This window comes from Phaethon aethereus, assembly GCF_964289735.1.
Source record: "Phaethon aethereus genome assembly, chromosome: 5".
NCBI lineage: Eukaryota > Metazoa > Chordata > Aves > Phaethontiformes > Phaethontidae > Phaethon > Phaethon aethereus.
In genome coordinates, this window is record NC_138579.1 from 19,703,068 (window position 1) to 19,730,849 (window position 27,782).

The 27,782-nt window shown below is 38.3% G+C and overlaps 1 protein-coding gene across 3 annotated transcripts in view; it reads left to right on the top strand.

Annotated features, from left to right (window-relative positions):
- RPS6KA5 (ribosomal protein S6 kinase A5) overlaps positions 1 to 27,782 on the top strand; it is a gene marked incomplete at its 3' end in the record, with an annotated part of 56,919 nt that overhangs the window by 15,828 nt on the left and 13,309 nt on the right. For 2 of the 3 annotated variants that reach the window (XM_082000480.1, XM_082000482.1), the window contains 5 exons: positions 8,898 to 8,981; positions 12,042 to 12,145; positions 24,557 to 24,707; positions 26,152 to 26,313; positions 27,552 to 27,677. In XM_082000480.1, the coding sequence (XP_081856606.1) occupies positions 8,898 to 8,981; positions 12,042 to 12,145; positions 24,557 to 24,707; positions 26,152 to 26,313; positions 27,552 to 27,677 (627 nt within the window). The remainder of the gene's footprint in view (positions 1 to 8,897; positions 8,982 to 12,041; positions 12,146 to 24,556; positions 24,708 to 26,151; positions 26,314 to 27,551; positions 27,678 to 27,782) is intronic. The other variant, XM_082000481.1, reaches the window with a different exon arrangement.

Consider the following 27,782-nt stretch of genomic DNA (forward strand, 5'->3'; position numbering starts at 1 on the left):
CTCTAGAACGTAAGTTGGAGATGCACTATCTTGTGCAAGAATTACAATACTGTGGTGTCAAAGAAATTTTAACATCTGCCATTTTTTTCTATTCCATATGATCCCTTGTCCAGTTGTGAGTCTTATCCCTGTGCAAAGACACCTTTTTTTTGTCATCTTTATCTCACAAGAAATTCCCACATGCCTTGTACCTGGTAATGCAAGAAGGCATACCCTGCATCCGAGGAGAAAACTTGGGTTGTAAATACTTACAAATAACAATCAAGAGTACAAATCTTCATGTGCTAGAATGTTTATTCACTAAATAGAATTCAGAGCAAGGTCTTTATATTGATCATAAATTTACCAGTTTGGAAAGGTTGGTTTGAAAATTTTAAATCTTCTGGAGACTGGCTTTTTTTTTTGGTCATATATATATTACATGCAGACTGCTTCCAATCTGCTGTAGGTGAGAGGCCTTTTCATGGGAGAGTGGTGGACTTTACTTACAGCCCTGAGTATTTTACAGAAGTTGGAAACGTAACTCGTGATTTACATGGTGTACACATTCATATGAAGTATAACCTGTTAGATGATTGCTTAAAGAGAAGCCCAAGATATGCAGCATTTTAGCTAAAGTATGATTTTTATCAGTTTGATTTTTTTCATCTATATACCTGATCTGAAAACTGGTATGGAGAATTTTACTACCTATGCAATAAGGAGGAATCGTCCTTGACTTTACGTAGAAAGACTGTATCTAATCTAATTTTAGATTAAAAACCTTGTTTAAACTTGCTATGCGATGTTGTACCTCCAACAACAGTTAAGCGTTCCTCTTGTCTTGCTAGATTATAACATTTTGAAACCCTCATAATGATGAGGTCAGGTTAAGTGAATGGAGCAATTTAATTTGCTAAGTAACAAGTATGGACAAGCATAGGAATCTCATAAGAATGTTGCTGAAATCTGTGGAAGAACCCAGCCAAAACATGCATAGTAATTCTATTATTTCTCCATTAAAAAAAAAAAAAAGTGACAAGAACCAGTAAGTAATTCTTGCCTGGATTTGAGAATTTTTTCAGTGGACTTGTGGAGAGTCAGTTCTGAGAGCAGCCTTGAATGCCTTCAGCAAGCTTCTGTCTGGCTACTTGGTTCCCTTCTGTTCCATTGGGCCCTCCTGCTTTGTGTCACTATGTGCTGCTCAGTCAGAGAGTTGTTGCTGACAGATGAAATACATGCCATCAGAGACTGCAGCTCTGATTCTCCAACTCTAGAGGTTGTCTTTGTGTTCTTTGGCCCAACAGCATTTAGTGTTTCTAGGTTTTGGCTCTGTTGGTTTTTTGTTTTGTTTTGTTTTTTAATACTGAATACACAAAAGGAGTATTTATTAAGCTACTTGATTATGTTCCTTGAGTATTTTATATGAATACAGAATGCAAGGAAATTAAAGTCTGAGCCAATTCAATAACTGAAAGTGCCTGTTCTCTAACATTGTGTAGTTTCCATTTCTTGAAATACTTACACTAGAAATTATGTACTCTAGGATTTAATCAAGCCTTTTGACTGTATCCTACTGTCACTTCTATTAGCAAGGAATTCCCATTAGAGAATGCATACACTATTAAAGAACATTTAGAGAAGAGTAGCTTTGTTTTGGTTTGTTGTAGGGTTTTTTTTAAGTTGCAAAATTAATTTAAGGAGTCAAGTTTCATGATTTGAAGGAATATGATAGTAGTATGGTTTCAGAATGTGTCATATCTGATGTTCAGGGTAGTAGTCCAGCTCGGCTAAGAACAAAGTATTTGTACATTAAGTAGCTGGAGAACAGCAGCAGTCTGTTCTGTTTCAAAGGTGACCTTTCATGTAGTTGGAGAAGTGGGTCCTAATTGTGAATGCTGAAAAGAATGGCTTCAGTGAATACTTGGCTAATCCTCTGGCTAAAATATGTTTGCACAAAGCCTGTTATGTATAAAATAAGCCATAGGATTGTAGGACCTAAGTGTCTGTTGGAGCAGTGGCACGTGTTCAAATGCAATTCGTAAGGTTGAAGCACTTCAATGGCCATATATTTAAATGTTAAATGATGTGTCTTCAAATGGCTGAACGACTGTCTTAAGATACTTGAGTGCTTTCCATATCTGCATTCACACTTTGGAGATAAAATCACAAATGCTTAAGCTCTGAAGCATTTTCCCAAAGCAGTATTTGTAAGGCAGCTAGATTCTTTCCTTAGGCTCCACGCACATGTATAGTACAGTGTACCTGGAATATGCCTGAGTATTCTGAGCCAGATACTCTAGATAGAGCATCTGGCTATTCTTCGCAGGTATATGTGGGGTGTTTTATTTTTTTTTGTTTGGTGGGGGTTGTTGTTTTGTTTTACCTATGTTAGTATTCTGTTAGCTAGCTGTATCTCAACTCACCCTTTCCAGCATTCACACCTCTGCAGTCTTCTTTCATGTTTTTGTTTGGGTGCTTTGCTTTGATGTGTGTTTTGTTTTTGTTCCTGAGGCCTCCGAAACAAAACCTTATGGGTTCTTAAGACTCCATTTGATCTTTGTTTTTGTTTTTTCTCCCATTTTCCCAGTGGTCAAATGACATGCTCCAGTTTGCTCAGTTTGTTTCTTGTACAAACAGCCAATTTGGCAACTATGTGTGTGGTTTGTGCTTAATGTTTGTACAGATTTTATGTTCTTCTTGATGTAACTTCTAGTTACCTGCAGAAGTCTAAACAGAAATTTTATTTTCTTTAGTACTCAACAGCAAGATACTGATGACACCATTGACTCGGGAGGTACTCAAAACATCAGCCTTTGCCTGCTTGAGTCTTGAACCTTTCAATGTGGGTCAGCCTCTTTTGCTCTCGGGCTGCTTTGGAGCTTCAAAAGCTGTTCTCTGTGCTTTCCTTCAAGCTGAATTGGATGCTCTGTCTGCCATGCTATGAGCAAGCATGACAATCACAAGATGTGCTTTCCAGTTATGCAGATGACAAAGAGAGTATGGTTAATTTGATTTCTTGAGTCCCTGATCTAATGATGATCTCGGCTTACTGAAGGAGTTATAATACCATGTAACAGTCCCTTGGGATCTTGTCCTCTGCTCTAAGAAGACTTTTTTTTCTTTATGAATACTAGTTTGGCCCTGATATTCAGGTGGTTGTCTACCTCTGTCCTCCTAGCTGAAGATGTCTTCAGCCAATTATTAAAACAGAGTTTGTTTTAATAGATCTTTGGGTGCATGTGATAAAATGCTGCAGGCATTCACTTTCTAGGTGTTGGGAAACACTCATCCTGAATCTGTTGTCTCTTATTTCTTTGCCCAATTCCCATGCCCTTTTGGATGTGTTAGGACATTGGATCAGCCATTTTCAGTGCATCTGGACTGTGTGAGGGTTTTTTGTAGCACTGGAAACTATCCTCCCGGCACAGTAACTTCATAAATCATACGTAATGGAGTAGCCCTTTGTCCAAATAGTTGGCTGCCAAAAAGCAGTTTGGCCCAGTAGAGATGAGCCTTTTAAGAGCATGTTTTGTGTGTGTGTGTGTGTGTGTGTGTGTGTATGATTCCTTGTCTCTCCTGAAGTCTCCTCTAATTCCTGTGGTTCACTTCGGAATTACAATTCTTGTCCCACATACCCTGTTATGACCTGTTGAGCAGTTACGAGATTTTAACTGTATGAGCTACTGTTGCATATGTTGCTAAACTGAGTTTGCATTTCTGTAGACTGAGATGTGTACTCTCAAAGACACATCCTTGTATTATAGAAGTGACTGTTTCTCTGTCAGTCAGGCTTTTCCTGTACATGTGGTAAATTTGGTTAATCTCTGCAGAAAAATGGAGTTTCTTGCTCTTGCTTTTTTTGCCACTGTTAACATGCTTTTCTAGTTGGTGAGTGGGTTTATTACAGAACTCTGAAAGCCTAAGTCCTCTCTGCTTTGAGGAGAAAAGTTTACACATATGCTTTCTACAACTTCAGGTAGTTTCAAATGCCTGCCTAGCATTCCTTGGTTATAAAGCAGGGCCAAGTGATGATACTACAAGATCGTCAAGAGCACGATGGTGCAAGACTTGGTCAGCACTTTTGGTTGAATTCTGGAGCTAGGTTTTTTTCTGGAAATGGTGTAATTGTGGTCAGTGTGCCAAGATCAGTGTACATAGTTGTAGCGAAGAAGACAATGCTGTGAGGTTTTTGTGGTTTTTTTTTTTCCTTTGGTGAAGTGACTTCCAGGACAAATGCTAATCCACACTACACCTTTCCATCTTGGACAGTCACAGAATTCTAGTTCTCTGTCCTAAAGCTGCTCAGTGGCTAGGTGCTGTCAACATTTCCTGGTTGGAAGACAAATTGTGCCCTTTCTTTTTTGATGAAGGAAAAGGAAAATGTGATGCTAAAATAGATAATCTGGAGAAGAGGCTTCAGGGATCAGATAGACATGGTATTAAAAGTGCCCCAGCAAGTTAAAGCAGTTACACTTCACTAGGATGCTCAGATCAGTCAGAATGATTGCAAGGAACTCTGAAAGAGGGCAGGGCACTATCTTTTTATGCTGCCATAAGTGGATTGGGCAAAGTTAGAGGTCTACCCCATGTGTAGTACTAGAGTATTAGAAACAGTCTGGTAATACATACAGGCACAGCCACAGTGTCAGTGTATAGCTGATCTCAAAGAATAAGTGTTAAGGGAATATAAGTGTTTTTTCTAACTTAACAGGTGAATGGTTTAACAAAGCAAACTACTGTCTAAGTGAACCTGTTTATGTTCACGATAAAGAACTGTATCAAAATTCACTTTGTATCAGTGACTTCATGAAAAGTTGTTGCACTCTTAAGGTGCTCTGGGGTTTGAAGTAGCCACTTCATATACTTTTGTTAAAAACTATGCTATTGCATAAGCATTCAGGAATGATGCTGAACTTGGTAAAGAAAAAAACCAGAAATCAAAACCAGCTGTTGTGTGCTAGAAGACTGAAGACATTCTAGATTATCTGTAAACATGGAAGCACGGTTGATTGGGAACAAACATAATGACATTCTTTCAAAAACAAGATCAGTATTGTCGTATTGAGTTATTAGAGATGGGTTAGCTATACTTCCGTTCCCTTCCATTAGTGTCTGATTGCTTGCTGTTCCACAAATCAGAGGAGCGAACCACAATGTTTAAGACATGCACGCTGAGTGAGGGAAGAAAAGAGTGTTCTGCAAAAAATTCTTAAGCTTGAGTATTTGCAAGATGTGCAAGTTCAGTGAGAATTGACCTGTAGGTAGTCCACGTGCAGTTGTTGTTTAATAACTTCCTTTCTTGTCTTACCTCTTATAACATGAAAGTATTCATAATGTGGATTCTGGAATTTGGATTCATATTATAAAGTTGAATGAAATGTAAATTTGCAGGGGGGCAAAATACAAAATGGGTTTTTTGAAAATTTGGGGGGGGCTGCATACTTTATTTGTGAGTGAAATGTGATTTCACAAATGAAGTACAAGATTTCACAGTGAAATACAACTTACAGTGACTTTTTGTCACAGCATCACAGAGTGGTTGAGGTTGAAGGGGACTCTGGAAGTCATCTGGTCCACCCCCACCTGCTCAAACATAATCACCTAGAGCCAGTTGCCCACGACCATGTCCAGAAGTCTTTTGACTATTTCCAAGGAAGGGAGACTCCACCACCACCTCCCTGGGCAACCTGTGCCAGTGCTCATTCACCCTCACAGTAAAAAAGTCTTTCCTGATGGAAAACAGGGAACCTCCTGTGTTTCAGTTTGTGCCCATTGCCTCTGGTCCTGTCACTGGGCACCACTGCAAAGAGCCTGGCTCCCTCTCCTTTGCACCCTCCCTTCAGGCGCTTATATGCATTGATGAGATCCCCCTGAGCCTTCCCTTCTCCATGCGGAACAGTCCCAGCTCTCTCAGCCTTCCCTCATACGTGCCAGTCCCTTAATCATCTTAGTGGCACTTTGCTGGACTCCCTTTAGTATGTCCATGTCTCTCTTGTACTGGGGAGACCAGAAAGGGATGAAAAAGGAAACTTACTGGAGGTAACATTCTTTGAAAATGGTTTTAAACCCACATGTAATGCATAACAGTAAAGACAAGTAGTGACTCCCTGTAAGAGGCATTTTTAATGATGTCAAATTTACGTAAGTGCTCCTAGTGAGACTTATAAAAAGTTTATTATTAAACTATTAAGACTGTTCTGTAAGTAACAGCTAGATATAGCTGTTGGGGCTTGTCATTTAATGAAACACAACATAAATGGAGGTTTCTAACAAAGAAGTATCCAGATTTTGTGACTTCAACTGTCTGAAGTCAGGACTTTCTACAGTGTTTTATGCAGGCAAATCTGTGTCAATTTTTAGTCGAGTCAGAATGCTTTGCTTTTAGACAGTTGGCTTTATTAATGTTCTGGGGAGTGCTGTAGTCCTCTGAGCTTTTTTGTGGTGTTAAATAAGAATTTATAAATAGTTGATATCGGAGTGTTTTTTCTTAATGGTCTTCCTGTAACAGTCATAAGGTGGTTCCAACAGGGCTTCTGGAATATGGTGCTAGTACATGTGATCAGTGTTGATTACGAAGAAAATGCTCAGTGGGTCCATTTTTATTTTTTTACTACCTAATGCTGAGTTCCAATTTAGTACTTAATTTTTTGCCAAGAACTCCGCTTGTGATGATCATCTGCTTGCTGCTTCTTGGCTCTGTTCAGCCTTGAATTTCAGCAGTAGACCACTTCTAAACTGAAAAGGAAGCAAGAGTACAAAGGATACAAGTACTTACCTATGTGGATTAGAAGCTGGAGTTTTAATAAATGTATAAATTATATTTTTATAAATTTATAATTTATTAAATTTATAAATGCCTGTTTGTGACTTATAGTATGAGTTTTTATATTGAAATTTATTTATAAGACATTATTTTAAATTACACAATACAAATTTTTTTAAACCTCCAAAATTATTTTGGGAGTTTTAGACACTGAATTTTGCAAGGGACAAAAAAATACCTCACACTAATTTTCAGATGTTGGTTCAGACTTTCCATCTTTCATATTAAAACCGAAAATGATTATAAAAGGTAAAAGAGGTAAAAAGTAAATATAGTTGAAGATCAGAACAACCAATTATGTATTATAAGGATTGTAATTGTTCCTTAGAAAAGCAACTAATAATAATTCTGCATGTTTTGAAATGTTTTAGTGGGCCTTCTCACCAGCAAAAGGTACCTGAGATCATAAGGGTTCTGCTGTACCACTGTATGTGTTCATATACAACTCCCCAGTCTGCTTCTTGTCACTGTAGTATCTTGTAGCCTAGCTTTATTACACAATGTGGAGACAAAAAGGACATAATTTTGCCGATGATTTGCTGAATTTGCAGCTAACTAAATGATAGTTTTCATCCATTTCTTTTGATATATTAGCATTATAAATTGTTTTCATAAATCTCAGCTTGGCTGTATTATCTTTACTCTTTGGAGAGGTAGCAAGAGAAGAACAGTTGCATTTTGTATTTTATATTCCCCTTCCTTTTCCTTCTTCCCCTTCTTCCCTCCCTCCCTGCCAGCTAAAGGAAAAAGGAACAGAGGGATATGTGAATAGCTTTAGATTGGCTGATGCCAGGATGGAGGGCTAGGAATTTCTGAAAAATTTTTTTTTTGTTTTGCTTTTTATCATACTAGTTTTCTTTTAGATAACAGGTACTAGAAAAGATAATCAAAGAGGAAGAATAGTTGTGTCAAAAGAAAACGGAATCATGAAAAGTTTACTATTTTATGGTTTTGTCTTAGAAGTTAGTATTTCAAGTTAATATTTGAACAAAATGAGGCCTGTAACTATTTTGGGCTCAGAATTTTACCCCCAAAACCAGTCGCAGTATATGTATTTTAATAAATACAGTTTAATAATATGCTGTTGGACTGTTTAATTTTTATGCCTCAGGGTAGTACTGAGCACTATTTCTACTCTTAGAAGCTTCCTCTCATTAGTGTAGTACATTCTCTTATATAGCACCTGTTTTAAACTCCAAATCTGAATCTACAAATGTAAAACCTGACTTTTGAAATATTTGCTTTTTTGAACACTCTTCTTTAAAGGACCTATCAGGATCTCTCCCCAAAATGCTAGAAGCTTGAAGGATAAGGGAGGAACAATGTTGCATGGCCCAAACACATGTGCTTTCGTCATTAGCAAGGTACAGCATGACCTCATGTTGACCTCAAAGGTAAATCGCTAACAGGGAACAATTATACATGCCTGTGAAAGCAGCTTAGTTTTGAACATAATCAAGACAATAACTTCAGTGTGTAGAATAAAATTAAATTTACAACTCTGCCTGTCTGCCTTTCTCTTTCTCTCTCTTGTCTCTCTCCAAGTCTCTTCTTGAGAGAATGTTGTGTTTTTTATATATGTGTGTTGCGAAAGAAAATTACTTTTCTAGAGGTCATAATAAATTCCTAAATATGAGGAACCCAAAGGATCTTGTATCCAATTTAGTCAAATAATACATTTTACAGTGAAATGCTCTTTTTAATGGAAAGGTTTCATGTTGTCTAGAGTATTGAGATTGCAGCCTTCAGAATGTGTGTCTATATTGCCTTGGGGAATCTTGTGTAGTTCTGAAATGTATAGACCATTTAGACTTACGGGACAGTTTTTAAAATATCAATACGTTAATTTTTGTGTGCTTATCTTAGACTGCCACACAAACCTATGCCATTTTATTTTTTTGTACAACACTGTAAATATTCTGTAGCATTATGTGCTACATCTCTACTGATGATGTAATATGATTTAGCTAGCAGTTCCGAGCTATTTGGAGAAGAATTGCTGCCATCATCTTGGAACTGTTAGCCATATCTGTCCCATATGATTTGTAGAATACAATTGTTTGACATGAGTTTTATTTTCTTTTTTTGCTAGAATGAGAGAGCATATTCCTTCTGTGGAACAATAGAATACATGGCTCCAGATATTGTAAGAGGAGGAGACACAGGACATGACAAGGTATGTTCTGTATAAGTTTATAACTGAAAAGAAATTAATTCTCTAGGCAACCCTGTTGTTAGCTTGAGGATTTTTTGTAAAATACGATAGTGTCTTATTTAAACATGCCTTATTTCAGATTGTCCTAAAACAGATTATTGCTTGTAAAACATCGATATGATGTTGGCCTGGTTTCAACCAGGATAGAAGCTAGTGTGAGGCTGTGTTTTGGATTTGGGATGAGAAAATGTTGATAACGTGCTGATGTTTGGAGTTGTTGCTACGTCGTCAAGGACAGTCCAGCTTCTCGTGCTGGCCTGCTAGCAAGGAGGCTGGAGGTGCACAGGAAGCTGGGAGGGAACACAGCTGGGACAGCTGACCCAGGCTGGCCAAAGAGACATTCCCTACCATATGACGTCATGCCCAGTACATAAACTGGAGTTAGCTGGGGGGTGGGAATCGCTGCTTGAGGACAGGCTATTGATCACTGGGTGGTGAGCAATTGCTGTATTGGGCATCACTTGTTATTGTACATTCCTTTGTCAGTGTTATTATTGTTGTTTCCTTCTCTCTTGCTGTCCTATTAAACTGTTTTTATCTCAACCCACGAGTTTTTTCCCAGTTCTCTCCCCCGTTCCACTTGGGGAGGGGGAGTGAGCGAGCGGCTGTGTGGTGCTTAGTTGCCGGCTGGGGCTAAACCACAACAGATGTATTTTCCATTTTTAATCTTAAGTAAAAGGCATATTTATAAAGGTATTGAGGCTCATTTGTGTTTTATTCAAAATTTGTTCTAAACGTGCAGTGGGACAAAAAAGCTTAGCTGACGCTAACCTATTATCTTTCTAGAAGTATGGTGTGGGTTATTAATGTTATTACTGTTATAAATGTTCTCAGGTTGTAAAAATTAATTCTGTTTAGCTTGAAGCTCAAGTTTTATTATGAATTAAGTGTCACTAATTGATGGGGAACATCAAGGCAGCCATAATTCATAGATAATGTTTGAAACAAAACAAAACAACTACTCCCCCCAAAATTCTATAGTATTCCTAGATAAATTCTTCTGATTGTTCACTATACTGAGAAGTTTTGGAGAATAGTTAATCTGGGGTGTTTTGTTTTTTGTTTTTTTTTTTTTCTGTAGATTGAGTTGACTTGTCTTTTTGTTTGAGGTCACAGAATATAGTTGATCACAGGTCCTCTTATAAGAGCCTGCTTAAGCACTGGAAAATGTTATGTCACTCTCCATCTCCTTTTTCTAGACTAACTGGACTCAGTCTGACTTTGCCTGAGAAGGTTCTTTCTTCTCCTTCTCTATGCATTCTGCATTTCTTTTGATCTGAGTTTCCCTGTGTATTTCTTCAGGTAGGGAGCACTGTAGTGGGTACAGTGTTTTAGCTAAGAGTTGGCAGTTTGAAATACAGCAGAATGATTACCTCCCTGATTCTTCTATTAAACATAAAATAGAATGTGCTTTGTCCTTTCACTTAGTCGTCGTCTTACGCTTACTTGATATTCCACTGTAACCTCTTCATCTTTTTCTACTGTACTCCTTGCCTAGTTATTATTAAAAATGGAATTGTACAAACTTATGAATTGAAGCTCTTTCCTGAACTCTATTTCTTAGTCTTGCCAGTTTCAGAGCATCTCTCCAATGCGTCAGTTGCTTTGAATTGTGATTCTATCTTCTCAAGTGCTTACAAATTTAATGTTGTTACTTGATTTAAAGAGGAATCTCTGTTCTGTTATCTTTGTTCTATCTGATACTTTGGTTAGATGTAATGCAGAGCTATACAGTATTCTAGAAGAAACACCTTCACAATTTGATACCAAATGTTAGGTGATAAATAAGGGTGATTTTTCAGTTACCTATGTGATGGTAATTGTTTACACCACACACTCTTTGCCTCCCCACTGGCAATGTCATGTGTTAGAAAGTTTTTAGTGTATTTCATATCAACTGCATATTTAGTGACTTAAAGATCTTATTTAAAAAAAGAGGAAATGATATTGCTTTAGTATGCTATGCTCTCATTAGAAGAGATTACAGATCAAAAACATTGATTAGATAGCTGTATGAAAAGACTTGCTCTAGTATTTCAGTTTGGGGTTTTTTTAAGTTTTATTTTTTTATTCTGCAAATCCTTTGTTTCTTTTGGAAAAACACATGCCAAGAAAAAATTCTTCCTCTGGGATTTTTTTCTGATAATTGTGTATTTGCAAAGATAATTACTAACAGTACAGAGACTTCTTCAGCTAGTTCTTCCAGGGAGTCTTGGCTAAATATATGAAACATCAGATTTTGTGTATTTTGAAGCAAAAAACCTAAAATATGAAGCCAGATTGTCATCATTTCACTGTCTTCCTGTATTGTATTAATGTTGTCAACATAAGTAAAGCAGAACTTCAGTTTCATTGATTTGCAGATTTCATGGAAGTAAAACTGAGAAGTTCAAACACCTGTAGTTAAATCAATGTTGTTGAAATGACTAAACTGCTTCCTTTGTTATTCATAGTAGCATCTTTTCTTTTCAAAGAGAGAAATATTTTGTAAGTTATGAGGTATCAGGGATATGAATAATGTGGTTGGTATATGGGAAGCCAAAGTGTTACCAGGGAATATAAGATAAAATTCCATAGTATTTTCAGGTGCCCTGATTAACTGTGACCTGTACTGTTAAATTGTGCTTTTTCAAAGTTCCTTAGTTTCATTCTTGGGCTCCTAAAAGCTCAGGTTTGACTACTTCTTAGTAAGCCTTAGGTTCCTCTGTTATTTTGAGTAATTTTTAGAATTCTTATCACTTCGTAATTGTAAAAATAAAAAATAATTCTGGGGGAAAAAATTCAGTGGAAAGAATTCAGCAAGAAGCTAAGTGGAGAGATTTCAAAAGAAAATTAATTTATCATAGAAAATACCTCCAGTATTGAAATTGTTTATGCTTTATTGTATCCAGGTTTGCCTTTGTATTGATAGGTGGGCTCTTTCTTTGCTAGTTGCTTCCTGGGTGCATTGTTTTATTCCTTCTTTTGTTAACAATTTTACTTCAATGTATCATAACATATATTATTATTGTTGTTCTATAGGCTGTTGATTGGTGGAGTGTTGGTGTTCTTATGTATGAATTATTAACTGGAGCATCACCATTTACAGTTGATGGAGAGAAGAACTCCCAAGCAGAGATTTCTAGGTAAGATTCAAAACAGCAAAGTATACTTTGCATGCTCACAAAGTGATGCTTATGTCATAATACATGTTTTGTGAGAGTTCTAATCTAAAATTTAGGAAGAAAGTACTCTGAGGGTAACAGTTTAAGTGCTCCAGTTCTGTTTAACAGAATGACATCTGGAAGCACATAGGTTTTATTAACCTCTGCAGGTTATTTAAATAACAGAACTGACCTTTACCTGTTTTGAAAAGACCTGTTTTGTTTAAACTACAGTGGAACCACAGCTTTGTAGATATTCAGCCCTGTTACATGTTTACTGTTGAAAAGGAAGTCAAATGAGATATGAAATATTATGTAAATATAATTATCACATTCAAAATCTTGATACATAATGAAACAGTATATTTAGCCAGAGAGGTTTTTGTCAGTTCTTGCTAGATGACTCCATCAGACTACAGGTTTTAAGTGTCAGGATGTACCCTATTCCCACCTTTTTGTCACAGGTAATATTTATTTTTTTAGCATATAATGTGAAACAAAAAATGTGATCTTTTCTAGCCGTACCTGCATATCTGAGAAGAAATTAATATGATACTTACAAAAATGAGAGAACCTATGCCATTCTCTTATTTTACTTTTCCTGACTATCACCTTTGTTACTTTCAGTAATCTCTACACTTTAAAGGTTTCTTTTCAGTACCCATGTAAAAGCCTTGGAGCATTTTAAAAAAACAAACCAATAAGCTTGCCCAAAACACATTACTGAAATCTCCCTCAAAAATGAGCATTTCCTGTTACTGCATTTTTCTTGGAGCGGGGAGTTGAGGGCTTAAATTGCACAAATTAGTAACCATTGTCAAGATCAGCTTGTAAGTCCAGTCCCCAAACTAAGAATAGTCTTGCTCCTATTGGAATGTATTATCATGGTTCTGACCCTCACCTGAAGTCACTTGATATTTAAGGTTTATAATGGGCAACAGAACATGTATCAATTATTTAGATAATTTATTTTACCTCTGTTCTAAATTCAGACAAAATTTCTTGGAAAGTTGAAACATGTTTATTGGTTTCTAGGTCTCTACCAGAATAGGAAACTTAGAAGACCACTAGAAAAAAATATGTCGGGGAAGGGAATCCCTTAGCAAAACAGAATTCCAGGCTTTGCCCTCTTGGTCATTATGATGGAGTTAAAACTTAAATTAATTCTTTCTGACCTGTTTAAGATTGATCACTTACTTATGCCGTGTCTGAATTGGTAATTTTGCCTTACAAGATTTACTAAAAGGAACTCTGAAGGAGTTAGGAATTTTATAGAGAGAACCTTGTCCTGAATTTTACAGATAGTTTTTTGAAAAAACTGGGAAACTTTAGATACATATTCTACAGGATTTGACTGTCTTTTGGTAGGTACTTATGTGGTCTTTAATATTTTAATCTTTCTGATAATTTAAGATTAAATTCAAAGCTGAGAAACTGCAAGGTTGCTAACATCCATCCTCTGATGGCTAATAACCTAATTTCTGACCTAACTTTAATTGTGCCAAGTTTACTGTGGCGCTCAGTATGCTTTTGTTCTGGTTGGTGTTTATGCTACATATTTATAGATAGTGATCCTGTAGTCTTTCAGCTTTTATTTTGATAAATTTAGAAGGTAAATTCTTACAGTTTTCTTTAAATAAAGATATGCCCCTGACTTCCTGTTTCCTGACAAAACCTTTTCTGAACTCAGCTGGTTTTGTTCTTTCTTACATAGGGACAATGTATTCTTGTTGATGTTTCAAGAGGATCTTGTTTAAGGGAAGTTATAATTGACCATATGAGCAAAAAGATACACTTTTTTTTCTTGGGTTCCTCTTGTTGATGCCAATGTTGGACTGATGGAGCTAATTCCTTCTCCTTTTCTTTCACTTCCAACTGATAAGCCCCTGGTTTATAGCTGAAATCTCCGTAGTCCCAACTGTATGACTTCATTACAGACTTGATTTCATCTGTCTTCTCTTACTTCAGTACTCATAAGACCCTTGGTTTCTGAATCCTTTCCATTGATAGCAATTTCTGTGCTGGATGACATCCATTTTGTGTGTTTGCAGTTTATGTAATGAATGTTATGCTCCTCTTAAGAGTGTGGCTCAGCATGTGAGAACATTGCTGTTTTCTCTGTCCTGGCTGCTGCACTGAGTCATGTGGAACGTCCTGGGGAATGGTGGTTGCTGTGTGCCTGGGGGAGCAACGGGAGTGAGGTTAACCTACCCTGAGGTTAGGGTAGAGCAGGTGGAATGGATGTGAGATAGCAGCAGGCTGTGGTGCTCCTGCAGCCCAGGCAGAGGCTGAGAAGAGTAGGGAGCAGCAATACATCTCAGAAGATGGAAAGAAAACCTGTTTCCTAAGGATTGAAGGAGACTCTGTAGAGTTTGCTGCAACTTGGGAAGCTGTTGAGCTACTTGCTTGATGGCATGCCTGAAAGAAATGATCCCCCCCAATTCCCGACATGCTAGCTTGTTAAATTTAGAAGTTCTTGTTACCATATTCATGGCTTTTCAGAAATACCCTCCTTGTATTTCTCTGGCGTGAGTACACTGAGCTCTTTGAAGAAGTAACAGCTAAATTTTCAGGACCTGTCCTCATCCTAAGCCTGTCTTGCCTAGAAGCTATGATCTTGGTTTCCTTTTTTCTTTGATTATTTTGTCACTGAGGATACGGTTGCAATTTATACTTAATGTCCCTTTTTTTTCATTGTTAACTCTTTCAGTTATGTCTGCAGCCTTTTCCATAAAGTTTTTTGTTGAATGGGGATGCAGACTCTAGATAATTTTACACCTATGATTAAATAGGTTTTAAATTTTTTCCGTGACTGTCTTTGCTCTTTCTAGTTTAATTTCCTCTCTAAACTGATGAAAAACTGAGTTGCAGATAACTTCTTCAGATTTTTACAGTTGCCAGTGGTAAGGAAATCACGGTCACAGAGAATGAGTTGGCACAAACTTCTTTCTTGACGGCAAAGTTATTCTCAACAGAAATTGTATTCCCTAACCTGAACACCCTTTAACTTGCCAGTTGGAACAGACTTGGAGAATTCAGTTTTCTCTTACGCTTTCAGGGCTTGTGACTGAGTATTTTCCATGGCCTTTGATTTTTTTCTGAGTTTAAAGAAAAAAAAGTCATCTTCTAAAATTAATCCAGGCCCTTCTTTTACTCTACCTAGGTGGAAAGTAATCTTAGATATTTTTAGGTGATTTTATTCCCTTGAGTGGCACAGTGGCTATCTGTTGTTAAATTTGAGCACAAAGTTTTCTTCTGAAACATCTCTCTCATGGACAGAAATAGTCAGACAGAGAAAGTGTCAGAAATAGGTACTGTGTGATTTGTATCTTTTTTACTCTTTTTGAGAGGTTGTGTTCAGTTCGTTTATCATAACCTTTTTGACAATGTTGTAGACTTCTCTTTCATGAGAAGTGCAACTTAAGTGCGTACTTTAATTTCCATTATGTCTTTGTCTCTGAAGACACTTTTTATTCACATGCTTGGTGTTATGTGTTATTAAACTTGATTAAAAAAAATTTCACAGAACTATTCAAGTATCTCTCCTTTTCTAGTATGCCCTCCTGCCTTTCTCCTCCTTTATTCCCAAATCTTCCTTTAATTTTTGAGAATTCTGGACTTCTATTGTTGCAGAGCCATGGATTAGACCCATCCTGCAAAAGCATAGGCAGGAGCTGGGTTTGATTACAAACCCAGTATTTTCAGTTTGACTGTGAGTGATTTGTAGTGCTGACTTGAAAGACAGACAAATCTCCATTTCCGAGTGTTGGCTTTTGAGGGTCTTGTCATACAGGGATTTAAAATGATCATGAAGTTCTTGGAGTAGTATTTTGCTGCTCTGCAGCAACTCAGAAAAATCTTACCAAATCTTACAGCTTTGGCATTATGAATTGATGGATATCTTTTTTCCATTTTTATACATATGTACATCTATAAAATAATCTGTAGAAGCATAATGCCATATTATCATACTAATGCTGACAGCAGCCTGTGCTCTTTATTTGACATAGTTGGTTAGACTGTATTTAAAGTCCATGGAGGATGGCTAAAATTTGACCAATCTGTTAGATGCTATGAAAGTATTTTGTCCATGATTGCAAGAAACCTTATCATGATAAAACTGTTGGGAAGATGCGTAGCAGGTGTATACTGCGATTCTATTCTTTATTCTCTGCCTGTGAAGACTCCAGTGATTGCTAGATCTTTTAAAGGACAGAGCAGTCATTAAATCCGACTCTTAATTCGCATGTGTCTTCTGGAATTTTGTCCTAGACCCTGTAGCTGTTGACCTAGAATGTACAGCATTTACATGGCTAGATGGGAGTCCAGAGTCCAAGAACTAATAGAAAAGAATGTAATGATGCTTTTCTAACAGATAGCAATGAATTAGGAAATCTCTGCTACATGAAGGAAACCATTTGATGCTAGAGTTAGTGTGAATCACATCACATCAGTGACTCTGTCTCCAAACCAGTTCAACCTTTCAGTAAAGCTGATGTTTTTAAGAAGTCATAGGTATTGCATCAAAGTCTGACTTGCCTAGAATTGGGGATGCACATATAGATCTGACTGCTCAAAGCTGGAACAAAAGAATCTAGCATTAGTAGTTCTGAGATGACAGGGCATTTAGTAGAGTCATTCTCAAATGTGAAGGTGGAAGCTCTGCTTTGGAAGCTTGTCCCTCTGCCCTTAAACAGGGTTGCTTGGAATTGCTTTCTCTTACACATCCATCCTGATGTTCAGGGAGTATCTTTTTGGTGATGCTTATAATGCAGTTCTGAGGGCACTGATAATAGACTATAGTAACAGTTCTACCATAAACCTAATGATTCTGTTGGTCAGATCTATGGTGATCCTTCCTGTTTTTTGTGATCTGATTGTCTTTTAACTGGTAGAAGCTGAAAAACTTTGGGTTCTGCACTTTTGATGTTTTATTGTCATCTCTTCCACAGTCAGGTTCAGGCATCTGCTTTCAGGCTAATCACAGCAGAGGGTGAAGTGTTGCTCCCATCTCAGGACCACATATTTATGTCTGTATCTTGACCAAAATAGTAGGGTTTTGTTTTTTTTCTGTCTATAAACTATTTTCTTTGGCACCTAATTGTTACCACATCCTAAACGTTTTCATCCTTCTTTGTAATAAGTTTTGTTTCTCACTTGTTTAAAACAAGTTACATACCCCATCTTCAGTTTCTTTTCTGTAGCTTATGCTTTACTTATCAAAATGATCACTCAGTGGATATATTTAACAGTAATTTTTACAATATAATTTATAGATTGGTCAATCTAATGCTAAAAAATAAATTGGTCAGTAAGTCAAATTGGTCCTCTTATCAATAGTTGTTATCATATTCTTTGACATATATTGGATTTTCTCAGCTACACAGTGCATCAGAATTTTGACTAGTTTAGCTGTTTAGAGTTAATTAAAAATTAAGAAAATATCTTTCAACTTCTGGCTAACAGCATGTTTTCCCCTTCCGTTTTATCTTAATCACTAGAAGCAATCTGCCGTCTGTGTTGGAAAACTCCCAATGACACTGTTTGTCTTCATAAGGCCTTTATTGAGCATTGCAAGGGCATTCCTGCTTAAGTCCCTAAGATTATCACCCTGGAATGAATGAAGTCAGAATCCTCTTCAAATTCTCGTTAGACTGACATTGTAGTATAAGCCTTTGGCATATGATTTTTACATTTATGGTTGGTTTTAAATACTATGCCTTCTGTAGAAGGTTGTTTTATTCAGCCAGCAAACACATATCCCATCTCTTACTGTTCGTTACCAAAGCAGTAGAAACCTGTGGTTAGTATACGTAATTTTTAAACTACAATCTAGCATAGATCAGTGGTGGCAACTCTCTGAATTTTTCTTAACAAAATCAGTGACTTCCTTGGCTGATTTGCCCGGCTCAGCAGCCTGCACCTGTTACATAGAATGGCTCTGAAGATATGGATAAATGAGGAGGAGCATCAAAAGGTCCAAGTGTCATTTCCCTACTGTATCCCCCACTCACTGAAGATTAAGCATTTCTTTCTCTTCCTTATCATTCATTAGCATGTCCTTCACATTATCATGTATGCTCTTGGTCTGTAATATTTACGGGAGAAACTCATCAGTGCTTAAATTCCTGAAGAACAATACCAATGGGGTTAGTTCCTAGCACTGCATAGTCTGCCATAGAGAAGGGTAAGATGGAAATGATCAAGGATTTCAAAGTGATAACCTCCTTGACCTATGCAAGGGATGGTTTCCCTCAAAGTGTTTTCAGTACAGCCAGAGTGCTGTCATCAGCAGAGGTAATCTCAGCTCATCCCAGCTCAGAGGCATTTTACTAGGCTAGGAGAAGCAGAAAATAAGAGTAGTCCTTCAGCAGCTTTGAACACAGTTGCCACTTGGGATACGTAATTCTTTCTCCTTCTGTCACTGTTGTTGGACCACGTAAACATGAAGTGTGCAAGAGGATGGAGGTGAAATTCAGAAAAGGAAAGGCAGGTTGATGCTAAAGGCCATACCTTCTTCTCAGAAGCACAGATATCCTGGGAAGGACTTTGACACACGCAGCTTCCTTCCTCTGAACACTTTATGGATTACTGTTATAGCCTTGAGTGACTTACCCTTCAGTACAACACTTCACTAGTGTTGTACTGGTGAAGCCAGACTCTTTACTTGATCAAGCTACTTGATTAGTCTTCACCAATTCCTTCTCTCACATGTTGATCCCATATGGTCTTTCTTTTCTGGCAGCTTGCTTTCCATCCTAATTACTGTGTATACAGCTTCACATACTTAAATTCCATGATAATTGTCAGTAGTTCCTGGAACTTCCAAAGAAATTAGCTTCATTCTTCACTGCTTCTTTAGTGTGGCTCTGTGAACCAGTTCAGAGCATCATGAATGTTTTATAGTTTCAGTCAACCTCAAAAGTATTTCTGAACAAATGCCACTGGCATGTATAAATGCAGCTTACATGGAGTCTGCTTGTACAGCATGGCAAAATGCTGCCTTCGCTGCAGTGGACTCTAGGAGGGTCAACAGATGGAAGATATCCCTCAGTGTAATCATATCTTGCTTTTCACATAGCTAAATACCACTTCATTGTTAATTTTGTCTATAAAAAGAACTGATTTAGAACGGTTATCTTGGCAGAATACGGGAATTATGGATGCTGTTGCCACAGAAGTTTTCCATTAGGTAAAAGACAGTGTTATACCAAACGATTATTGGCGAAATATGTATGCTAATTGTTTTGAAAGATACAGTCTTTGTAGGGGATTACTTCCCCCAAGAGTTTAAGAAGTGGCTTCTACTCAAAGAGCAGAAAATTTACTTTAGAAACCTGTCTTAGCTTCAACAGGGACTCTCTGCTCAGTTACCCCATCTGATTGCAGTTGTACAACTGATTGCAGTTCTCAGGCTGGCTGAGGACATGCAATAAATATGTCACTGAAAATTTGCAGTTGGAAGGATGAGACTTACTAGTGGTGTTACTGCGGAAGTACTTCTTTTGGCTAAGAATTTTCTGGTAACTTTGCAGTGCAGGGTTCTATAAAAGAATTCCCACTGCTTATGTTTGCTTGTTTCACTCTCTTATTCTTATGTGAATGTATTTTCATCAGAAGCCGGAGGCATGGGCAAGAATCTTACTCCTAGCACTTCTCAGCATCATGAGTACTGAGACTGGTCTTCTGAGCCTGCACAGAGAAATTGTGCTCATTGGTTCTCTTTGTCACCCATGTTACCAATTGTCCCAATTCAGCATTTTTATCTGATTTGGCCATCTGTAATCTGACATTTTTCGGACAGGAAAATGCTCTAGAATTCATCTTTTGGATTCTAAGGACATCCCAGAGTCTCAATCCCATTGCTTTACAAATAAATTTAAAAGAATACTGACTTAGGGTTGTTAGGGGGTTTTTTTTTTTTCACCTTCTGAGAGCCCAAAGAGAACTTGTCTCTTTCCAGGATCTTTGTTAATATACCTTTCTGATTCTCTTATCAGAAAGGTTGATAAATACATTTCCTTGGACTCCTCCAACTGAAATGATTTTCAAGCTAAGAAGACATTACAGATTTTGTTGGCCCTCCTGTAAATTTTGCTATCAAGATATGCTGTCTTCTGTCTTACAACAGGAAGGTCTTCTTACTTCCTTACCCGCTTCTGCTTTCTGAAACTGTGCGATTTCTGAAGAGGCTGAATCTTTACTTCTCCACCAGTCCTACAATGTAAGACTCCTCTTGTTTAGCGATGTTTAGATTTGGTATTGACATCCCTAATTAGAAAGTCATTTGGCAATATTTTGCTGCTTTCTCCTTTTCTGTAAAGTGAAGTGTGTCCTGAAGTTGAAGACGAGGCTTGTGGTTGCTGTTACTTCTGCTAGCAGTGGCTGAGATTTAGACCCTTATTGACAGATCATCCTTACATCATTTAAAGATACAATCCATCTTAAAACTCAGACTGTATTTTCCTAACTCATTTCAGTGTTACTTAAACCAAGAGCTTAGCATGCTTTGTCTTTTTGTTTGCTTGAAATTGGATACTATGACACTAGAAACAACCCATGGGATATGTGCATATTGAACTTGTTTTTGTCCTTCCACACTGGCAGGACAAGATTATTTAGGAAACCATATGTTTGCATCTATTTTTGGAGTAATCCAAGAAGTTACGTATTTCAAGATAAAAAATTTCCCATGAGATAGTTGACTCTAAGGATATATTATGCAGTACCTTTAAAAAAATACTAGATGTCCTACAGTGATCAACCTAAGCTCTATCGGAGACATATAACAATCGAGGTTTTAGTGCTGCCACAACCTCATATAATTTCAGCTTCAGTCTCTCATAGCTTCAAAATCTTTCAGTCTGTGTTTAGCAGAGGCACTCTAAGTGCTTCTTCTATGTATTGTGCTTCCTGAAGTAACCACAGTGAGAGTATGCATATAGATCTGTAGACACCAAGCTGAACATAAGCCAGCAATGTGCCCTTGTGGAAAAGAGAGCAAACGGTATCCTGGGATGAATTAGTCAAAGTAGCAGCAGGTTGAAGGAGGTGATCCTTCATCTCTACTCAGCAGTGGTGAGGCCACACTTGGAATGCTGGATCCAGTTCTGGTTTCCCCAGTACAGGAGACATGGACATACTGGAGAGAGTCCAGCAAAGTGCCACATAAACGAATGATATTGTGGTAAAGGTGCTGAAGCATATGAGGGAAGGCTGAGAGAGCTGGGACTGTTCCACATGGAGAAGGGAAGGCTCAGGGGGATCTCATCAATGTATATAAGTGCCTGAAGGGAGGGTGCAAAGGAGAGGGAGCCAGGCTCTTTGCAGTGGTGCCCAGTGACAGGACCAGAGGCAATGAGCACAAACTGAAACACAGGAGGTTCCCTGTTTTCCATCAGGAAAGACTTTTACTGTGAAGGTGAATGAGTGCTGGCACAGGTTGCCCAGGGAGGTGGTGGTGGAGTCTCCCTTCCTTGGAAATAGTCAAAAGACTTCTGGACATGGTCGTGGGCAACTGGCTGTAGGTGACTATGAGCGGGTGGGGGGATGGACCAGATGACCTCCAGAGGTCTCTTTCACAGAATTGCAGAATCATTAAGGCTGGAAAGGACCTTTGAGACCATCAAGTCCAACTGTCTACCCAACACCACCATGCCCACTAAACCATATCCTGAAGTGCCACCTCTACATGTTTTTTGAACACTTACAGGATTGGTGACTCCACCATCTCCCTGGGCAGCCTGTTCCAATGCTCGACCACTCTTTCAGTAAAGAAATTTTTCCTAATGTCCAATCTAAACTTCCCCTGGTGCAACTTGAGGCCATTTCCTCTCATTCTGTCACTAGTTAGTTGGGAGAAGAGACCAACACCCTCGTCGCCACAACCCCCTTTCAGGTAGTTGTAGAGAGCGATAAGGTCTCCCCTCAGCCTCTTCTTCTCCAGACTAAACAACCCCAGTTCCCTCAGCCACTCTACATAAGACTTCTTCTCCAGATTCATCACCGGCTTCGTTGCCCTTCTTTGGACGCGCTCAAGCATCTCAGCATCTTTCTTGTAGTAAGGGGGGCCCAAAACTGCACACAGTATTCAAGGTGCATCCTCACCAGTGCCGAGTACAGGGGACAATCACTTCCTTACTCCTGCTGGCCAGACTATTTATGACACAGGCCAGGACGCTGTTGGCCTTCTTGGCCACCTGAGCACACTGCTAGCTCATATTCAGCTGGCTGTCAACCAGCACCCCCAGATCCTTTTCCGCTGGGCAGCTCTCCAGCCTCTCCTCCCCAAGCCTGTAGCGTTGCATGGGGTTGTTGGGGCCAAAGTGCAGGACCCTGCACTTGGCCTTATTAAACCTCTTACAGTTGACCTCTGCCCATTGATCCAGCCTGTCCAGATCCCTCTGCAGAGCCCTCCTACCCTCCAGCAGATCAACACTCCCACCCAACTTGGTGTCATCTGCAGACTTACTGAGGGAGCACTCGATCCCCTCATCTAGATCATCAATAAAGATATTGAACAAGGCTGACCCCAGAACCGAGCCCTGGGGAACACCGCTTGTGACTGGCTGCCAGCTGGATTTAACACCATTCACCACAACTCTCTGGGCTCGGCCATCCAGCCAGTTCTTTACCCAGCAAAGAGTAAACCTGTCTAAGCCACGAGCCGCCAGTTTCTCCACGAGAATGCTGTGGGAGATGGTGTCAAAGGCTTTACTAAAGTCCAGGTAGACAACGTACACAGCCTTTCCTTCATCCACTAGGTGGGTCACCTGGTCATAGAAGGAGATCAGGTTGGTCAAGCAGGACCTGCCTTTCATGAACCCATGCTGACTGGTCCTGATGCCTTGGTTGTCCTGCACATGCCCTGTGAGCACCCTCAGGATGAATCGCTCCATGATCTTCCCCGGTACGGAGGTCAGGCTGACAGGCCTGTAGTTCCCAGGATCCTCCTTCCGGCCTTTCTTGTAGATGGGCGTCACATTGGCAAGCCTCCAGTCATCTTGGACCTCCCCTGTTAACCAGATAAATGATGGAGAGAGGCTTGGCAAGCTCCTCCACCAGCTCCCTCACTACTCTCAGGTGGATCCCATCAGGCCCCATAGACTTGTGGTTGTCCAGGTGGCTTAACAGGTCCTTAACTGCTTCCTCCTGGATTATGAGTTTATTGTGCTCTCCATCCCTGTCTTCCAGCTCAGGGGGCTGAATACCCTGTGGATACCTGGACTGGCTATTAAAGACTGAGGCAAAGAAGGCATTAAGTATCTCAGCCTTGTCCTCATGCTTGGTGACAATGTTCCCCGCCATATCCAGTAGGGGATGGAGATTCTCCTTGCCTCTCTTTTTGTTGTTAATATATTTGTAGAAGCATTTTTTGTTATCCTTTACGACAGTGGCCAGGTTGAGCCAAAGTGACAAAAAGTCACTGCAAGTTGTATTTCACTGAGAAATACTGTATTTCATTTGTGAAATCACATTTCACTCACAAATAAAGTATGCCGCCTCCCCCAATTTTCAATTTTACATATTGTCTGCGTGTGCATGCTCAATTTTCCTTCAGAGTCCTTAGCTTCAATATCTACATTTGGAGCAGCTGAAGGAAAACTTGCCTTCCTCTTTATATGAAAGTGTGGGGACTGCACTTGTAAAAGATAGGTATTGAAATATGATTCTGTTTAGGCTTCCAAGATTTTGAACTTTCACTAGCTTTATTTAACGGCTCCTAGTTCTTATATTGAAGGAGACAGTGAGGTCCCTATCCACTTTTTCTTTATTGCTCGTCATTTTGAGGGGACGATATGCCCTGTCCCCTTAAGTGCCATTTTCACTATGCTGGATAGTCCTAGCCTTTTTTGTAGATCTTCATATGAAACACATTCTGTATTTCTGGTTAATCTTGTTACTCTTCTCTAAAACTTTTCCAGTTATAGTGCCTCCTTTTGATAGTAGGGTATGAGCACTGCATGCAACATACAAGGTACAGGCAAACCTCAAATGGCCCAAATGTGGGTGTTTTTCCTCTTTCTAATAATTTTAACATTTGAATTGCTTTTGGTTTTTTGTCTGCTGTTAGGCATCAAGTTGATGTTTTTGTGGAGTGTTCTGTTGCAGCTAAAAGATTTCTTTTGAATAGTAATAGTAAGCTCAGTATGTATGAAATGAGAATTGTTTTTCTTTTGTGAATTAAGTTACATAATTTATCCTCATGTCTGCATTTCCTCAACCTTTTCTTTATTAAAAAAAAAAAGTTTCACATTTGTCATCCTCTTGTCTTTGGGTACAGTAGAAGTTTAAGTGAAATGTTAAATGCTACCGTTAGTATGGTAACTCTTTGATTTAAGACTCAACATGTTATGTAATTACAAAATAACTGTTATTTTGTTTGTTTTGCAGGAGAATATTAAAAAGTGAGCCACCTTATCCACAAGAAATGAGTGCACTGTCTAAGGATATAATTCAGCGTCTTTTGATGAAAGACCCCAAGAAGAGGCTAGGTTGTGGTCCCACTGATGCTGATGAAATCAAACAACATCCCTTTTTCCAGGTAAAACAAACAACAAAACTCCCCAGATACCACTTACTCTACATTAGTGCCTTTGAAATCCAAGTCTAAAGAAATTCTGTTGTTTTTTTAACAGAATAGCTTAGAAGCATGTTAATTGCATGAATAATTGCATTGAAGTTAGTAAGAATATCCCAAGTGCTTATGTATATGGATTTTGTGCATAGGCACAAGAAAGGCATGGGTGACTCTTAATATATTCTCTTACTAGCAGTTACTCGAAGCAGCCAAAAGACACATTACTTAAACCCCAAGGTTTAATGGAATACACTTAAATTATATGTTGTGTGTTGTTTTTTTAAAAGAAAGTTTGCCACTAAAATTATTAGTAAAACTTCTATATTGATAAAACTCACCATTAGTGATAAATGCCTCTTCTGTATTTTCCTTTGCCTAATTAACTCTTTAGTCTTGTTTAGTAGATTTTAATTCTGTTCAGATTTTAGTGTATTAACATTTGGTTTCAACTAGTGATGAAGATTGGATTTCTGTACATCATCTGTACTGTTCCATCTATTGCAGTTAAAATTATGTCCTTTCTTTGAAAACAGACCAAGTATGTATTTCCAGTGCTTCTGAAGTGAAGTATATTTTTAATTAGTATAAATTTTGAAATCTTTAAAGTTGGTAGTATAAATGAAACCTTTCAAATAAATAGTTTCGATTTAATTATCGTAGCATTCAGCATGGACAATATCTTGGCTTTTTAAGTTCTAAATTTCTTCTCATCCCTTCTGTATTTCCTTCCTCTTACAAGAGAGTCTGACAAAGTAGAGTTAAACTTCCTTTATTCACTGCGGGGGGGCGGGGGGGGGGGGGGTTAAGTATGTTTTTTTCCTCATACAACGCTTTCTAACCTTGACTTCATTTCAGTTCCACTCCTTTACAGTAGTAGGGCTATTTTCTCGTAACTACCATATCTATGCTTCCTACTTCTAGCCATGCATTTAAGTAAGAACCCAGAGGCATTATGCTCTCAGGGCTCTGGAAGCTGAGATAGTAATTAAGCATAGAAATCAGCAATGAAAAGATGAAGATACTGCATGCATGCATGCACTGTGGCTTACAAAAATATACATGTTGTTTCCTCTGAAATAGAGGAAGAAATTTAAGAGCTGTCACACTAATTGCTTGCTTTATCTCACTGTTAAATTTCCTTGGGTTATTTTTTGGTTTGGGTTTTTTTTGTAGGGTTTTTTTTTTTTCTTCTTTTAAAAACTGGATTCTGTCTACTTACAAATAAGTATGATACTTCTTGCATTTACCTAAGCAAATTAGTACAGCATGATTTAAATGCTTTTCATATGCCTGTGGAAAATAGCAAATGGACTTAGGATTGTTTGTTTCCAGATAAGTCTCTCTTTCCAATATCTGTTTCCGGTAAATTTTCATTTAATTCAAACTTATTTTTCTGTTACTGGTTTAGAATATGAATTGGGATGATTTAGCTGCCAAAAAAGTATCAGCTCCATTTAAACCGGTAATCAGAGATGAATTGGATGTCAGTAATTTTGCAGAAGAGTTTACAGAAATGGATCCGACATATTCTCCTGCAGCAACCCCTCAGACTTCAGAAAGAATATTTCAGGTATTTTAAGAATTCACATTAACTAAAAAAAAAAAAAAAAATCTTGAACAATTCCACAGGTATAGCTAGCTTTCTTCCCTCGTCTTCTATGTTGTAGGGAATTAATTATGTAATTTCCAATCCCAGTTCCCAGGGCTGTGTGTTTAGCAACTGCAAAATGAGAAAGGTGGAAACAGTCCTACTGCAAACATAAAATTACATGTGTCTCCATTCCCAGCTGAATGTCCTACCTGCTGGGCAGAAGGCAGTCTGTCCTGTATTGATTATGCATACCTTATGAGTCTTGTCATTGTGACTCCATCAGCCTGGGCTACCAGCTTCATCAACAGCAATGTAGTTTGCCTGTGTCCACATTATGCTCTAGTTGAGATAGGAGCTAACTGCAGAGTTGAAAGGAGGTCTTCCATGTCCTTTTAGAGTGCGCTAATTACTAGACTACTCTATATAAATCAGTAGCAAAGCTTTGCTTACCATGCTGTCCTTCATGCTTTTAAAGAATGATTCCTTCTTGGACTACACAGTCTGGATGTCAAATGGGCAGAAACAGCCCATGTGCAGCCTTGAACATAGTACCAAAGCTGCGGAGGTCAACAGCCATTCAGATTGCTGTCTCTCCTCCCCCTTCTTGTGTTTTGTTGGTTTTTATTGGCTGTTCTTGATCTGTTTAGTGTAGAGGAATATAGCATCATATTTTGGAAGCTGTTAGGTTTGTAGTGACAGTAGCAAGCAATTTATGCGTGTCATAATATGGTCTGTTTCATCCTGCAACGGTAGTCACAGCTGTTCTTGTTACGATACTCAAACTGGGTGCATCATTATACGAAGTTTTGCCATTCAAAATGGTTTGATGCTTACATCACAACGTAAGAACTATCTCATGCCTTAACTTAAAGGTGATCTGGGAAGCTAGCTGGTTTGAAGTATGAGCCTTTATCACTATTGCAAAACAATTGAAGCTGAGCCAGATTGTTATCATTGTTTACCAGAATTTTTGTATTATTATTGTTTCATCTATAACTGTGGAGAATCATATAACTAATTCCAGGAAGATATCTGTTCACATTGAACAGAGTAGTATCTACCCATCAATGAACCAGTTACTGTTTCTGTATTATGTTATGAAAATTCTAGTTTCTTTGAAAAATTCTTCTGAAACTTCTAATCTTTTGTACACAGTATGATATTTTGTGTGCAACAATTTCAAGCCATGCCCTTTTCTGATGCCTTATATTTCATAGGGATATTCTTTCGTTGCACCTTCTATTTTGTTTAAACGCAATGCAGCTACAGTAGATCCTCTTCAGTTTTATATGGGGGATGAGCGGCCTGGAACTACAACTATTGCCAGAAGTGCTATGATGAAGGTAATAATAATATAAAAAGCTGAATTAATTTGGTTAACTTTGAACTGCATATAAATTTCAAAGCAGCAATCACAAGCTAGGCTACGGATTACAAAGTAGTCATCA